Consider the following 17,904-nt stretch of genomic DNA (forward strand, 5'->3'; position numbering starts at 1 on the left):
ACAATTAATGAATTTAATAGCCCTCTGTGGCTGTATTTTTACACATACTGGTTGGTTACCAGTTCATGTGGCATTACGGCAACACCCCATTTATTACATTGATGGTTGAGCCATACTGTACAATGAAAGCAATTGTTACCATCAGAGCCGGACTGGCCATCTGGCAATTCTGGAACATGCCAGAAGGGCCTGTCTGGTTGTGGGCAGCCTTGTCTGCTACTTTGCTAACAGAATCTGTGTTCTCAAGATGCCCACACTGTTAAGAGTTGTGACAAAGCACAAAGTTGCTGTGCTGACTCAGTCACTTACCCCAGCAGGCCATGGGAATCATTAGAAATATTGGTCTTGTAGAAAATCTTCCTTTCCTCTATCCAGGGTAATATTAGTAATATATCCCATCTGGTTCATGGGGATGGGGACAACATGGGCCTGTGTGATTTCAAATGCCAGGACTGAAATTCAGCCCCAGTCCATACCTAGTTACCATCCACCTTTCGTGTCTCTCCCCCCCCCCCCATTTCCTTAGATTGTAAGCTTGTGAGCAGGACCCCATCCCTCTTGGTATCTGTTGATTTATGTGATTATTGTTATGCTGTAACGTCTTTATTGTCTGCACAACTCCTCTCTAAAATGTAAAGTGTTATGGAATGTGTTGGCGCTATAGAAATAAATTATATTAATCTATAGAGCATAAAGAGGGATTAACAGATTTATCTAATGTGGTAAGGAAATAGGGAGCATTGATCCAAAAGCCATTTCTTACATCTAAGATTATTGCCTGTGAGGATTTACAGTGTTTGTATAAATTATACAGACTCACTTGTTATATTAAACTTTCTTCATGTTCTTGACTAAATTCATGGTCTGAGTACGGTCCTTATTCCAACTGTAGAGTAAAAGAATTACTCTGCAGTAATAGAATAGTAGAGCATTTTTAAACCAAAGCCTTTAAGGGAATCGGCCAGCAGTATTTCACACCCCAAACTATTTATATGCGCACATAACCCTTTCAAGAACAGGTTCAGCAGTAGTACCATTAGGGTATGTGCACACGCTGTGGATTCCATAGCGGATTTTCCACAGGGATTTCTGCAGAATCCGCAGGTAAAACGCCCTGCGTTTTACATGCAGATTCCCTGCGGATTTTGTGCAGATTTTGTGCGGATTTCGCCTGCGTTATTACACCTGCGGATTCCTACTATGGAATAGGTGTAAAACGCTACGGAATCCACACAAAGCATTGACATGCTGCGGAAAATAAACTGCAGCGTTTTTGCACGGGCACGGGATTTTCCACAGCATGTGCACGGCGGACTTTGTTTTCCATAGGTTTACATGGTCGAGTACAACGCATGGAAAACTGCTGTGGATCCGCAGGGCCAAATCCGCAACATGTGTACATACCCTTACATGGCAAATCTGTTCTTGAGTTAATGAGAAATCAGCGTTTGAATGAGGCTATGCACTGATCAACTGGACAAGCGAGTGTGCATTTTGACCATAATATTTTATACATACATTTTCCTACTCAAAGCTGTATAAACTTGAATGCTTACTATGGGTTGAACTAGATGGACTTAAAGTCTTCCTTCAACCTTAATAACTATGTAATACTATGTAATACTGGATAACAAAAAAATGTCAGGTGATGTGTATTTGTGTAATGAGGGGGTGAGGCCTGAACATGCAACACCCTTTATCAAGGTGTGCAGAATTATAAAGGGCGGTGTTTCCCTCATGTAAATTGAGGCAAGAAAAAAAAATATGATGCACATTAACTGATGATGGTTTGGGAAGTATAAAAATGAAGTGACTAGGATTATCCTCCAGTGCTGTCATATTCCAAAACTACAGCCTCCCTGGAGAGCCCAGAAGTACAAGGTGATCAGTGCTCAGAGACATGGCCGAGGTAAGGAAGACTGAAACCAGACCACCACTGTACAAGACACAGAAGAGACATTAAGACTGTGAAAAATGTGTCTTCAGATATTTCTTGGCAAAGGTTTTATGGACTGATGAGGACAGTGACTCAACAGACCAGATGGATGATGCCAGCAAGGTGGAGGACTGCTATGGGCTGTTAATAAAAGTGGGCCAGTGTGACCTTTTTAGGATGAAAATGGACACAAAATCAGCTCAAACCAACTGCTAATTTTTAGAAGACCCCCTATACAAGCAGAAAAAGTCTGCTTCTTTCGAGAAAACCATGAGGATATTTATAAAGGACAATGCTCCATCGCATGCATTGAAGTCTCCACTGCTTGGCTGCAAGTAAAGGCCTTAAAAGATGAAAGGATGATGACGACATTGCCCTTTCGTCATCTGACCTAAACCCTATGGAGAACTTGACAGTCCTTCTAAAATAGAAGATTTACAGTGACGGAAAAATGTACAAGCCTGAACAGAGTCTGGCAGGCTGTGGTTGGTCCTGCCAAGATAACCTAATGACTAACAAACTTACAGACTCCATGAATGGAAGACTTCTGACATTATGGGAAGAGAAAAAAAAAAAAAGAGAGGGGGGGGGGGGGGGGTTATATTGGTCACAGATATTCTTTTTAAAATGTCAAACATTTTTGAAAATTGACTTGGTTGATTATGCTCATGTTAAACTGGAGAAAAATTTACATCATTCATTTAGTTGCATAATTATGCACACTAATAGCTGCCCTCCTAAGAGGCAACTCCTCACTTTTTACGTTTTTAAATATTCACGTTTATTTACCTTTTAGATTGATCAACAGCAATGTAGTTGTTCAATAATAAAATGAATCAAAAAATACAAATTGCTAATTGTGCAGTGTAGATCTGAAGCCTCTCACTCCAGCTCAATTCCACATCCACTTTAGCAAGGGTGAAAGCGTGCAGATTCCTTATTAAAAAAAAAAGGCATAGCGCGATTCTATACTAAAGAAATGTCTTTATTGCATAATAATTTTAAAATCTTAGACTTTTATAATGCACTATGATTTACTCATTACGTGCAGTACCAAAGTTTAATGGCATAGTAAAAGCCTGAAAAAACATGAACAAATAAAAACAGAAGGTTATATTTGACACAGATTAGCAAAACATGTACATAGTCTAGGTTAGCCATTTATCACTATATGATAGCAAAGCCTAATGAATTTATGGCTTTAAGAGCCTCTTATCTAAATGACTTCTCATGTTCAACATTATGAAATCCTTGTACTGTGGAATAGAAGATTCTTAAAACACGTAAATGCCTGCTCAGACTTTGTTATATATAGGACTTCTAAAGTATTATGTTTGCAGGTTTAGGCGTTTGATCATTTGCTTAAAGATATCACATCGGTTTTCTTTTGAAAAGAAATCAAGTTTATAATCTTACCCGACGTAAAATAGATGCCGAAAGAGCATCAGCAATTCGGCAGAATTACCAGGATCAGAGTTTTTTCCAGACTTTTCAATAAGGGAACACAACAAGGAAAAACAGAGGTAAATATTCCTTGTGTGCTACAATATTACATGGCATGTGTAAAATTATATATATATTCTCATGCAGATACCTTATTTTTGAGTTTAAAGGGAACCGGTCACCTGAATTTGGCGGGACCAGTTTTGGGTCATATGGGCGGGGTTTTCGGGTGTTTGATTCACCCTTTCCTTACCCGCTGGCTGCATGCTGGCCGCAATATTGGATTGAAGTTCATTCTCTGTCCTCCGGAGTACACGCCAGCGCAAGGCAATATTGCCTTGCGCAGGCGTGTACTCCAGAGGACAGAATGAACTTCAATCCAATATTGCGGCCAGCATGCAGCCAGCGGGTAAGGAAAGGGTGAATCAAACACCCGAAAACCCCGCCCATATGACCCAAAACTGGTCCCGCCAAATTCAGGTGACAGGTTCCCTTTAAGCTGGACAAAACTGGAAAATCAATGGATTTTCCAGGAATAAAGTACCACTTCAGTGGGTTTTATTTAACCGCTAGAGTGGTGCCACTAACCTAAGTTCCCTGCCCCTAGTTACATATTTACCAGTTAACGTATGTCATCTGCAAAACTCTGGTTCTCTTCTGTGTTCCAGTGTTTGCAGGGCAAGCCAGAAGTCACTTATCAATGCATCTCTATGAGAGTCAGACCAAGGCAATTCGATTTCTATTGAGAAATTGTGATTGTTACCTCTAACTTCTGGTCTTTCAGAAGGTGCAGTCACAAGATGGCAGATTGGGACCAGAGCAGCACCAAGAGGAGCTGAAGATGGTAGCTGGTGAGTTTAGTACTAGGTTCAGGAAACTTAGAGCTCGGAGATCCAGTGGCACCTCCTCAGTGCTTTCAAAAAAAAAAAATAAATAACAAAAAACCCTATGCTTTAAAGCAAAAATCAGTTTTACTAATCCCTGCCTCCATCTCTTGACGTTGAGGACATGCCTGAAGTGGAAAAGTCAAACACTACAGCAAGGGACAACTGCAGTCACTCACAGGGATCACCGCTCTTGTGTAGACCAAGTCACTGAACCCACAACTGGATGAACTTGTCACACACAGTTGGCACTCTGTGGAAGTTATGCCATCACTGCATAGTACAAGGAGAAGCAGTCGAGGAGTATGTGTAATACTAAATATAAGTGGTGCACCCCTGCATAAATCAGGAGGGAGTAGGGTGCAAAACCTGGCCAGTAAATGGATAATAGAAACAAAAAAAGAAGCAGACTAGGCCAATGATGGTATGCACACCCACAAATATTATATCAAACAATTTTATTAAACCTCAGAACAAGACATGTACGAATAAAACCAATTAAAAAGGTCTAAATACAAGACCACATAACCTCACCCATAGATGTATGGCATAAATAAGCCTGACATATAAGAAAATGTGAATACATAAATACAAAATGTATGAACATATATATGCAATGCCTCCTGTACACAGAATATTCCCTCAAATGACAACAGAGTATGTACAATAACATGTGCTCAATGGGAGCAAATAAGTCAATCCCAACACACCAAATGACCGATGGTCATACCAATAATGCCTCCCCAGTGGTAATATCAAAAATGAATAATGATGAATACCATTCATGCATAGAAATGGTGATACCATATGCACAAGAGTTCAAGAGAAACAGGTAGGGACTACTATCCCTGGGGTATTGGAGATAGGCACCCAGTCGGACAAAAGAAAAGATAATAATAGATAAGAAATAGTAATGATAATAATAGAGGTCATGTCCAGGGGTATACCTATCCGGTCAGTCGTCAGTGGTCAGCAGAAATCTGTCATAGAGAGCAATGCCCGGGAAGGACAGGAGACAAATTGTAAGGGTGAGGTGGCAAGCCCCACGCGTATCGCTGCAAGCGCAGCTTCATCAGGGGAAGTGGGGACACACATCCACCCTGAGGTGTTATATACATGAATATAGATGGGTAAATACAGACCGGTGTGCAGTCAGGGAGCGCCGCGCCAGAGGGGATCACCGCAGGAAGCGTACCGGAAGTGGCTATAGCCGGAAAGTGCTGCCGTTGTCATGGTGCAGTTGCACATGCTGGACGGCAGTACTGAGCAAGGGAAACCGCGCATGCGCTGACAAAGTACATAGGATGCACAGGAGGATGTGTTCGCAGCCAGAAAGGACTAGCATGCCTATACCAAATAAGCACAGAACATGTATGAGTGCTGGGCAGGGGGAGACCGCACATGCATTGGCACAGTACATAGGATGCACAGGCAGATAAATTAGCAGCCAGAGAAAGACTTACATGCCAGATATAAAATAAATTAAGCACAGGACATATATGCATACAGGTGGGCCCCTGCGTGTGGAGAATGAGAATAAGGTCTAATAGCGCCACTTGCTAAAATGTATAGATATCTATACATTTTAGCAAGTGGCGCTATTAGACCTTATTCTCATTCTCCACACGCAGGGGCCCACCTGTATGCATATATGTCCTGTGCTTAATTTATTTTATATCTGGCATGTAAGTCTTTCTCTGGCTGCTAATTTATCTGCCTGTGCATCCTATGTACTGTGCCAATGCATGTGCGGTCTCCCCCTGCCCAGCACTCATACATGTTCTGTGCTTATTTGGTATAGGCATGCTAGTCCTTTCTGGCTGCGAACACATCCTCCTGTGCATCCTATGTACTTTGTCAGCGCATGCGCGGTTTCCCTTGCTCAGTACTGCCGTCCAGCATGTGCAACTGCACCATGACAACGGCAGCACTTTCCGGCTATAGCCACTTCCGGTACGCTTCCTGCGGTGATCCCCTCTGGCGCGGCGCTCCCTGACTGCACACCGGTCTGTATTTACCCATCTATATTCATGTATATAACACCTCAGGGTGGATGTGTGTCCCCACTTCCCCTGATGAAGCTGCGCTTGCAGCGATACGCGTGGGGCTTGCCACCTCACCCTTACAATTTGTCTCCTGTCCTTCCCGGGCATTGCTCTCTATGACAGATTTCTGCTGACCACTGACGACTGACCGGATAGGTATACCCCTGGACATGACCTCTATTATTATCATTACTATTTCTTATCTATTATTATCTTTTCTTTTGTCCGACTGGGTGCCTATCTCCAATACCCCAGGGATAGTAGTCCCTACCTGTTTCTCTTGAACTCTTGTGCATATGGTATCACCATTTCTATGCATGAATGGTATTCATCATTATTCATTTTTGATATTACCACTGGGGAGGCATTATTGGTATGACCATCGGTCATTTGGTGTGTTGGGATTGACTTATTTGCTCCCATTGAGCACATGTTATTGTACATACTCTGTTGTCATTTGAGGGAATATTCTGTGTACAGGAGGCATTGCATATATATGTTCATACATTTTGTATTTATGTATTCACATTTTCTTATATGTCAGGCTTATTTATGCCATACATCTATGGGTGAGGTTATGTGGTCTTGTATTTAGACCTTTTTAATTGGTTTTATTCGTACATGTCTTGTTCTGAGGTTTAATAAAATTGTTTGATATAATATTTGTGGGTGTGCATACCATCATTGGCCTAGTCTGCTTCTTTTTTTGTTTCTGCAGTCGAGGAGTATAGCAGGATTTATTTTAGAACTTCTTTATAAGCTATGCGATGTAAGTCTGGCAAGTATTAAAATAAAGGTTATTCAGGATTAACCTGTTTGGATATGAAGACATATTGAGTATTAGCAGCAAAATCACTGCGTAAAACCTTTCGACATTGAAAACGCAAGTATTTGAATGGTATTTATTGTAAAACGCATTTCTTTGGCGGGGAAAAAAAAAAAAAAAAAAACAGCCTGTGAACAAGCTCTTAAGTGGACTATTAAACATTCCAAGAATCTTATATTCTTCTTTCAACCTCGTTTGAAACCTCTATGCTCTGCTGACTGCAGCCCAAGACACCATTAACGAAAGCAATGCCTTATGCAAACCCATCCTACGACATTTTCCCCCAGACCGCTTCGCCATTCAGAATTAGAAGAAACAGTTCTTTGACAGAGCCACAGAGACTCTCAGTTGTCCCACGAGATTTACTCCACCTAGAAAGCTTTGCTTGTGCCACTGCGTTCTCAGAGATCATTTCCAGATGTTCTGAATGGATCCTATTTACTACTATGGAATCCCTTTTGCCAACAGAGGCTGCAGTTCTCAATGCCAAACTGCATTCAATAGAATGTTTCTATTGTCTAATATAACCAGCCCTCAAAGGAACAGCAGAATAATGTGGTGCCTGGAGATTACACCATTTCCCTGCCACAGAAAGTCTTAAGCTCACGAGCTGCTTACAGCAAATCTCTCCAGGAAGAAGGGATTATAAAATCCAGCATGTTAATGTAAGGATTTGTTCTTGTCTTCTCATCGTGGTTTAGCAGTAGGTGCATTCTACTCATTTTGTGCAGTCTTAGCCATAACTTTATACTATATGGTGTGTGAATGTTAAAGATTAAAGGGAACCTGACAGCTGACACACACTACCCAAGCCCTGGATAGTGTGTATCAGATGTTGACTGGACAACTTCAGCCAAGTATAATTTTCTCCAAAAAGCTGCATTTCAGGGGAAAAACATACTTCAAAAGCCAACAGGGACCAAGCTGCACAGGAGAATAGTTGGAAAGACGGGTTCCTGGCCGCCTCTCCACACATGCATGCAGTACCTGAACAGGGAGAGTCCTGTCACTCCAGGGATGGGGGTAATCGGATAGGAAACCACCAGTCTCCTGGCAACTTTTAATTTTTTTTTTTCTGAAATGCCACAGCTTTCCAAAGTCAAACCTACCTGGCTGGCTTAAATCATGCAACTAGTGTTTGATACATGCTGCCTGTAGATCATGCAGCATGTATCAGAAGTCAGGTTTCCTTTAACTTGGAAAGCAACATATGAAGCTGCAGCACACCATTAGCCTAAATAAGGAAGGATGATAGCTGGTCATATGCCGAGATAAATGCCAGGTGGATCTGATGAACAAAGTAGAAGTGGCCACCAATCTAGTATAAACTGGGCAGCCTGACAGATGTAGACATGTATTCTTATGGGGGAATGTTCTCTGGAGATGATTCATCCAAACTGGGCCATTATGACGACATTTGTAGACAAACACACTTACAGGATGAAGGTCTAAGAAGAGGGAGTGCAACTGTTCACTAGGATGTAAACCGCTCACAGCGTCTGAAAATCCCGGATCAGCCTTGTAAAAATGGGGAAACGACATGAAGAGCGGAGCATCTAGAGGAGAAAATAAGCAATATAGTAAGGAAGCCAACTGTTATATTCAAAAGAAAATACACCCATCATCATACACAATAAAAAAATAAATTAAAAAAAAAAAAAGTTACTTACTGCCACACACATGCCCCAAGTGGAAAAATGATTACTAAAGTAACATTAAAGCGATGCAGAAAGAGCGTGCTGACATGGTAAACATTAACTTTCTTTTTCTGAGGGGTGGGGGGGTGATGATACCTGGTTTGTGTGCTGTCAATGTCCAGAAACGGTTTCTAATCTAGTGGATTATGCCTGGAAGCCGACCTGTCACCCAGTTCATAACATTTTTAAGTTTCAGAAAGTTGTGTAGCAGCAAGCACTGCCCATGCTGACATATGGTGCTACCTACAGGAATAATCTTCCTTAGTAGCAGAGCCAGAGCAGGAATATGATATTCTGTGGCAATTTTACAGGGTTTCTATAGGCAGTTTCATAAAAAACCTGAAAGCGAACAAGCTTTGCATGTCTTCATGTGAAGTTGGAGCTTTACTGAAATTGCATTTAAAGATTATTGGAGTCAAACTCCAGAGTTTTCAAACTGATAAAAGGTAAAAGTGATTAGCAATGATTTGTAACAAGCAAAAAAAAAAAAAATAAAAAAAAAATTGATGTATACATACTGAACCGACAGGAACTAACGTTCATCACTCCAGATGCAAGACAAGGGCAGAACCCTTCATTTGGTGGATAGTCTGTTCCATTTGCAAATAAATAGTCCGGAGCAGTGTATCGATAGGTCGGAATACCTCTAAAGGATTCTTCTTTTTCGTACACCAGTTTCATGGATCTGTTATTTATACAAAATATTGAAAAATGTTTACAGCTCATAAATAACTCTACAGTACAACATAACCACCACTCGCAGAAATCAGCTTTCACAATTGCGTATCCAGCCAACAGCGAGCGCCGTGTCTCAGCGGCTGATGCAACTAAACAGTCTGCCCTTTCAGCAGCAATGTGAAACACAGACAAACCATGAAGACACTGAACGTTACAGGCTGGTGAACCCAAATCTAGATTTTGACAGAAAGTTGTGAAATCTGATATTCCAGTCTAGGAGCCACTTCTGGGAAACATTAAGTCTAATGTTAGTGGAATAACAGAAACACAAAAAACAATTTTAATAATTCATTTTGTGGCCTTTTATTAAGCACTGAAGATTGTCACATCTCAAATCTTCCACTTTTAAAAGTATATGAGAACTACGCACAAAAAGAGCCTTCACAGCAACATTGAGATGTCTATTTAGAGGTCGCAGTTAATACACTAGCCACCTCAAGGCCAGATGTCCTCATTCTCAGAACTACAGCATCAAGTGAAAAATACAGAAGATAATGCAGTGCATTTCCCTCTATATACAAGCCACACTCACCGACAAGCATCTGGACTGTAAAATTCTAATGGTTGGGAAGGAGTCCGAAATGGGGGCCACATCTGACCCGCAGTTCCATTGATCATATTTGCCTGCTCAGAATGCCAGTAGGCAACCTAAAATCACACACAATTATGTAAACATTGATGTAAGATCACAAAAGCAAGAACGTTTAAAAACAGGATTGGATGCTATTAGATATTTCATAATCTGATATTTAACAACTTACAATATATTTTACTGTGCGCATAAAAGAAGGAAATTAGATTGAAAATCATTTGGGATTGCTGTGATGCAAATAAAAAGCGCTACACGATGCCGCACAATATGTTGCAGTTACGAAAGGTACAGAAAATAAGCCATTGTATTGGAGAGAAACTGATAATGTCACAGTATGTGCAGTACAGATTAGAACATGTTGCATTACCTCTTTGAGTCCATTCCACGTATCCACTATTTGGACCTTGCTGATATCTTCTTCCCCAGTGTTAACTGTAAAAACCCCAGTGTCCGAGTTATTGAACTACAAGGGGGGAAAAAAGGAAGTGAAAAATTATTATATATATATATATATATATATATATATATATATATATATATATATATATATATATATATATATATATATATATTTTTTATTATTATTATTTTTTTATTTACTTTATAATATACACCATATTTTGGACTACAAGACAACCCAGGGCTTAGACAATACATTTCTCCTACTAACTAAAACTTCCCTGGTAATGGTTAGGGTGAGGGCAAAGTCACCAATTTTAATGCACTAGCAAAGAATAAATAGTTGGGCGCTTAGGGGTGCATAATATACATGTTGCAGAGAAACTTTAGAGCATATAGGCTCTGTAGCGCACACATAACCAACACTGCCAGATGTACAATTATATATTCACAAACCATAACATTACATTTTGCAGTTCCTTCCAGACAAGTGGCCAACTCAAGGATCTTTCAGGTAATGTGATCAATCAGGTGGAAGGTCTTTCAGAGAGGCTGCACAACTGAAAAGTCCCAGTAGCCTCCTTCCCTGCCATAAATCACTTAGATCAGCGTCAGGTAGGAGGGGAGAGAGTTTGTTCAGTAATTAGGAAATATGCTGTGTCAGTGTTAGGGTACTGTCACACTCTGCAACTTTCCAACGATCACGACCAGCGATACGACCTGGCCGTGATCGTTGGAAAGTCGTTGTGTGGTCTCTGGAGAGTTGTCACACAGACCGCTCTCCAGCGACCAACGATGCCGAGGTCCCCGGGTAACCAGGGTAAACATCGGGTTACTAAGCGCAGGGCCGCGCTTAGTAACCCGATGTTTACCGTGGTTACCAGCGTAAAAGTAAAAAAAAAAAAAAAAACCGTACATACTCACATTCCGGTGTCCTTCAGGTCCCTTGCCGTCTGCTTCCCGCTCTGACTGAGTGCCGCCGTAAAGTGAAAGCAGATCACAGCAGTGACGTCACCGCTGTGATCTGCTCTTACTTTCCGGCCGGCAGTCAGTTAGAGCGGGAAGCAGACGGCAAGGAACCTGAAGGACACCGGAATGTGAGTATGTACGGTTTTTTTTTTTTTTTTTACTTTTACGCTGGTAACCACGGTAAACATCGGGTTACTAAGCGCGGCCCTGCGCTTAGTAACCCGATGTTTACCCTGGTTACAAGCGAACGAGATCCAGCGACGAAATAAAGTTCCAAATGATCTGCTACGACGTACGATTCTCAGCGGGGTCCCTGATCGCAGTAGCGTGTCAGACACTGCGATATCGTATGGATATCGCTGGAACGTCACGGATCGTACCGTCGTAGCGACCAAAGTGCCACTGTGTGACAGTACCCTTCGTCACAGGAACCTCTCAAACTAATTTGAATACACTAGTTTATAGAAGAAGAAAAAAAAAAAAACAACAACATTTTCTTACATCTGCAAACAAGCCAAACTTCCCTTTAAATGGCAAGGCATTAGGCATGATCGCATTTATAAAATCCAGAAATGGGTCACTATATCCCCACAATATTTCCTTCACAGTACGGTTCATGAATGGCTCTTGGCTGTATACTACAAATGCAGTGTTGAGCATAAACTTAATTGCAAAGGACATATCTCTCGTCATCATTGAAGATACCTACAGAAGAAAAAAAATAAAAATCTGTAAATAAAGGATGTCCCCACAGCTTTTTCAAATTCATGACTTGATAAAGTCTACAATACTTGAATATTATGCAACGTGCAGTTAACACTTCAAAGGCCTCTTCTAAAAGAAATACAATAAGGACGGGGGCGTTGAGGCGGAGAGAAGGGTCATTTACCATCACCCCCCTCCAAATACACACAAAACCCCAAAGGGTTTACAGTTTACAGTGTGTAAAGTTTACTGAATTAAAAAAAAAAAAAAAAAATTACCATAACGAGAATATTTGGAACCACGACATATTCGTCTTCACTTCCAACAGACTTTTCAGGATTAAAGTGAAATGTTCTCAGTTCCACAAAGGACACTGTTCCATTTTCGTGAAAGGTTATGTTGGTCTTCTGTTTGCGCTCACTGTAAAGAAAGACATTAGCCTTTACACCAGAGGTGTCAAACTGCATTCCTCGAGGGCCGCCAACAAGTCATGTTTTCAGGATTTCTTTAGCATTCCACAAGGTGCTGGAATCATTCTGTGCAGGTGATTAAATTATCACCTGTGCAATACAAGGAAATCCTGAAAACATGACCTGTTGGCGGCCCTCGAGGAATGCAGTTTGACACCTCTGCTTTACACAATGAAATGTATATCTGTACTCACCAACAGCATGCTAAAATAAATGCATCTTAAAGACTGAATTTGCAGGTATGGTTTAGGATCACATTGTACTGACAAGCTCTTACCTGTAACCCCATGCCAACTAGTTCCCCAAGAACTAATTATTGGCCTAGATTCATGGCACTCCCAAAAATATAAACAATCCTACAAATGAAAGGAATCGAATGGCAAATATATTCCGAAAATTTATTTATTTTTTTTTTTTTACATAGAGTACAAACTGTTTAAAAGTAATGTAAAAGATGGGGGACAACAAATACAAAAATAACTACGGTACATACACAAGTGTAAACAAAAAAAATTATCTCCTACCACATGGTTGGTATATAGCGGCTTTACTCTGTCAGAGGAAATTGACCAATAGCGTCAGGTATGAAGATGATAAGACTTCATAATGTAAGAGTCACATAAAAATTAATGGGTGAACACTGAGTTCTAGGGGAGACATAAGCTGGCTATTAAAGCAGAGTTCTCTCTTAATTCTTAAAGTAAATCCCATAGTAGTCTCTGGACATAGCAGTTTACCTCCCTATAAGGGGTTAATGTTTACATGATCATTCTCAGTCAACTATGTGACTTATCAATTTTCCCAGATACGATAAAATGCAAAGTGTTTAATGTGAATTAAATACAATAGCTAGACGCTAAGTAATGATCTGCAGTACAAGCATATAAGCAGCAAGTAGTGGTAAGTGGTACAAGCATATAAGCAGTAGGCAGATAAAGGAGGAAAACTCAGATAAATTATACATGACCTATGGATGCAGCCCAGCGCCCCACCGTGCGTTTTGCGTTCGCTTCTTTGTGAGGGGGGGGTTCTGTTGTCAACAGAATTAGAGATAACTAGGCTTTATTAGCCAGCTTATATATCCCTAGAACGCCCAGTTCACCCATCAATTCTTACGTGACCCTTGCATTATGAAGTCTTATTATCTTTAATACTCAACACTATGGGTCAATTTCCTCTGAGAGATTAAACACTATATACCAACCATGTGGTAGGAAAAATATATTCCCCCAAAAATATTCATTTGTTTCCTTTCATTTGTAGGATTGTGTAGTTCACCACATGTCATCTGCAACATAAACCTAAACCCAACTATCTCTGCTACCGAACCCTACCAACATTCAGAGTGCTAATAAAAATGGACACACACCTTGCAAAGATGAAGTTCAAAAGTGTTACCTGATGTTTATATTTTTTCTGTAGCATGATACTGACCAATCAAGAACAAAAAAAAAAAATTCTATAAATAATGGCTTCTACTGCTAGATGTAATGCAAGCCCTGCTGTTCCTTGTGTCCATCATCAGATCTCATAGGAGGCAGTACACACTGACCTAAGGCAGTGTAGCCATCCCCCCCCCCCTCCTTTCTAACCACATATGACTCCTTAAGAAAGGGTAACTTCATGCATGTGGGGAGGGAGTGGAGGTAGCTCATCACGCAAAGGATGTCAGTACAAATGGATGGTCACCGAGAGCAAACCTTATAGTCAGCCACCCAAATACTCAGATATAGGACTAGTTCCCCCCTAATCAATTTCCAAAGCATGTACTCAAGTCTATTTAGGCTTGTAGGGGAGAAGCCCTTACCAGCCTCCTAGGCTGGTACTGTGAAGTACTTACCCTTGGAATGAAGCTAATTAAGGCCAGCAGACCTGTCTGACACCAGGACAAGCTGCGGATACATCAGAGCAGCCGATATTACGAGTTCCACATGAAGGCCCACTGTACCCAGCTACAGACTGAAAGATACTGTGTGCAGGGCAGGGATACAGACTAGATCTGAAGTATTCCCAGCTACCTTGCTTAAACATTACTGATACTGATCATGAACGTTGAGAAATTTATATTAAAAAAAATAAAAAATTATCCTCCAGATAGCAGTTGTAAATAAGAGGCAATGTTATATCTTGGGCAGATGCAAGTTTGGTCATATATCTTTGGCAATTAGTGTATAATTATCTATTGTACGTTCATTACATCCTTCTACAAAAAAAAACAAAAAAAAAAAAAAAAGAACACAAACACACACACACACACAACTTCTGTACCTATAAACATAAGGTCCACGTTCTTGAACCCTTGGCTTCTCTCCCAAGAGAATTTCCTTAGGATTCATCACTTCAAAAAAGTAGATAGAAAAGAAGAAGGGCACTGGGAGATCCCTCCACATTTCATAAGCAAAGCCACTGCTGGGATCTATACGGACATTCTGCAAAGAAAAAAATATATATATAAATATAGGAGAACAATCACATTTGTTCTAATGTTAATTAAAATGATAACAAAGTTAAAAAAAAAAAACATGGCAGCCTTCTTCCAAATATAGTTTCACACCTGCAATTTGTTCACCATTCAGTGGGATGTAGCAGAGACAGAATAGATTTGGGAAACAAATCTGCCACAGACTAAATTACAATACATGTGGATGTGAGGTTAACCATCCACAGAGGAATAATGCCATTCAAATCAGGATTCTCAAAACTTCATTTGTTAACGCCGTGTACAGCTATATTCCTTCAGAATACTTTCCATTCGGTTCATGAAGGTTTTCAGCATAATAAAAAGTCTTGAAATTTCTGCCATAATGTAGCTTTTAGAACAAGCAAGACCAAGTTAAAGAAGGAAGCGGAAGTCTGTATGACCCACTAGTTTATTTTATGTATAGGAAGCCCAGAGATAGACAATAAGTAGTGCAGAGCTTTGCTGCTGACCTGACAGTAACAGTCCTACTGTCCTGTCCCACTCTTCCAGCGGGGTCAAGTGATGACGGGATATCAGAGGGGATTAGCAGTAATTTGGAAGAGCACCATCAGGTGAGGGTGGTTTGTTTTGTTTTTCACTTTAGCAATAGCAGCATTGCCATGGGCCCCCCTTTTTTTGCTGATGGATCAGGTACCATGTATTAAACTAAACTCTGTTCTTTCTCTGAAAAGCTGCAGCATTTCAAAAGAAAAGTAAGGAAACCTCACGAGACTAATCAAACAAGTGAATCCTGGACAGAAGCCATTGGGATCCACTTGTCAGACTAGCCTCCAATGAGGCTCAATCCTCGGCGGATTTTAAAAGGTATGGGCGTGCAGCACGGTGGCTCAGTGGTTAGCACTGCAGCGCTGAAATCCTGGACAATATCTGCAAGGAGTCTGCATGTTCTCCCAGTGTTTGCGTGGATTTCCTCTGGGTACTCCGGTTTCCTCCCACACTCCAAAAACATACTGATAGGGAATTTAGATTGTGAGCCCCATCGGGGACAGCGATGATAATGTGTGTAAGGAGCTGTGGAATAAGATAGCACTATATAAGCAGAGCATAATAAAATATGCTTTTTGTCTGAAATGCTGCAGCGTTCCAGAGTTATAGCTGTAATAAAGCCAGCATGCGACATACGCTGCCTGCAGATTGAGCAGCATGTATTAGCAGTCAGATTCCCTTTAAATGCTTATCGTATTAATGTATTAAATGACAAATATCTAATGGTCTATGAGATCTAACAGGCATCTGGATGTACTCTGCGTGCTACTTGTAAATTTAAAAATCCAACAGATTTTGAAACCTTTGCAATTGTTGCAGGGTGACACCATAGGAAATCATATGTAAATATCATTTGATTTTAGTGTTGCACATAACCCTATAGTTTCTCTTTATGTTCCATTGCTGGTTTGCTCTTATAGTAACCCAAGAGCTATTACAAATATTTTTTGGACTGTAAAGAAGCACTTTTCCCCAAAATTTTCATCTTCTAGTCGGAATGTACTTACAGTTAGCGTGGTGGCAGCAGAGTCTGGCGATTCTTCCGATGGTCCGACGCTGCAGGGCAATGATCTCGTTCCCATCCCAGCCTGGTGCGGCAGGTTCAGCGGTGCGGGGGGCTCCAGTGACACTTTGTGAAAGCCCCAAGCCCTCGCACTTCTATCGACTTAATGCTGTGGCCTCCGTGAAAATGGCCACCGGAGGCAGCGCATGCATAGATTGAGATCTGAGCAGAGTTCTCAATCTGGGCATGCGCCGCCTTCGGTGGCCACAGCATTGAGGCAATAGAAGTGTGGGGGCTTCGAGCCTTCACAAAATGTCGCCAGAGCCCCCACACCACTGAGTGCCAACGAACCTGCAGCACCACACTGGGATGAGATTTCCCGGAGACCACTGCATCGCAGCAATGGATGTGCGGGGGCTCCAGGCTGTCAAAAAAATATCACCGTAGCCCCCCGCACCGCCATACCTGCGCACCAGTCTGGGACATATCGCCAGACCAGACCACCAAACATCCCCTGTGACTCCACTCCACCAGTGCTGCCGATCCGCCCCCCCCTAACCCCACCCAGTAGCAGAGCTCGCAGAGAAATTCCAACTCTGAGGGGCACCATATCCTTTTTCCTCAGCGTCGTTAAAAAGTGACGCTGTGGCTTAAGTACCCTTAACTGCCGCCTTTAAAAAGGCGTATCGGTCGTTACGGCATTAAAGGAGAGGGGAATAGAAAAAAAAAAAAAAAACACTTCTGAGCACCTACCTAGCAAAAGTATAGACTAGAGTAAAATGAATACTGCATTGGAGAAGAGACTGTGTAGGGGCATCAAGTCACTTCTGTAGGGAATATTGTAAAGAATATAGGTGTTGGTTTTTCAAACATCTATTAACAGCTAATAAGGCAAAGATTTATTCTGAAAAGGTGTAGCAGCACTTTGTCCTTTAGAAATGGACAATGGAACTATAGTTTTCATTAGTAGTGTGCCAGCAACCAGCTGATCTGCTGGGTACACAAAACGTTATTGGCGAGAGATACATTTCTGTGTCATGCCACAGTCATATGGACCAATTAGAGAAGCCAGTTGTCATTTAATGGTATGCTGTGACCAGACTCCCCAGCAGTAGCGCTGCGCCCTCAGCTCACATGCCATAGCTGGAACCTTAACCCCTAAATGACAATTACATTTTAGGGGTGGGGGTTGTTTGCATTTCAGCAGCCACATTTTTTTTTTTTTTTTT

The 17,904-nt window shown here is 41.2% G+C and overlaps 1 protein-coding gene across 3 annotated transcripts in view; it reads right to left on the reverse strand.

The window, feature by feature from the left end:
- Positions 1 to 17,904, reverse strand: part of SCARB1 (scavenger receptor class B member 1) — a 137,897-nt gene that overhangs the window by 35,396 nt on the left and 84,597 nt on the right. For all 3 annotated transcript variants that reach the window (XM_077293258.1, XM_077293260.1, XM_077293259.1), the window contains exons 2-8: positions 14,973 to 15,133; positions 12,513 to 12,654; positions 12,031 to 12,234; positions 10,529 to 10,624; positions 10,102 to 10,217; positions 9,350 to 9,516; positions 8,572 to 8,690 (exon numbers count right to left, since the gene is read on the reverse strand). In XM_077293258.1, coding sequence (XP_077149373.1) covers positions 8,572 to 8,690; positions 9,350 to 9,516; positions 10,102 to 10,217; positions 10,529 to 10,624; positions 12,031 to 12,234; positions 12,513 to 12,654; positions 14,973 to 15,133 — 1,005 coding nt within the window. The remainder of the gene's footprint in view (positions 1 to 8,571; positions 8,691 to 9,349; positions 9,517 to 10,101; positions 10,218 to 10,528; positions 10,625 to 12,030; positions 12,235 to 12,512; positions 12,655 to 14,972; positions 15,134 to 17,904) is intronic.

The sequence above is a fragment of the Ranitomeya variabilis genome, chromosome 1, assembly GCF_051348905.1.
Source record: "Ranitomeya variabilis isolate aRanVar5 chromosome 1, aRanVar5.hap1, whole genome shotgun sequence".
In the NCBI taxonomy this organism is placed as follows: domain Eukaryota; kingdom Metazoa; phylum Chordata; class Amphibia; order Anura; family Dendrobatidae; genus Ranitomeya; species Ranitomeya variabilis.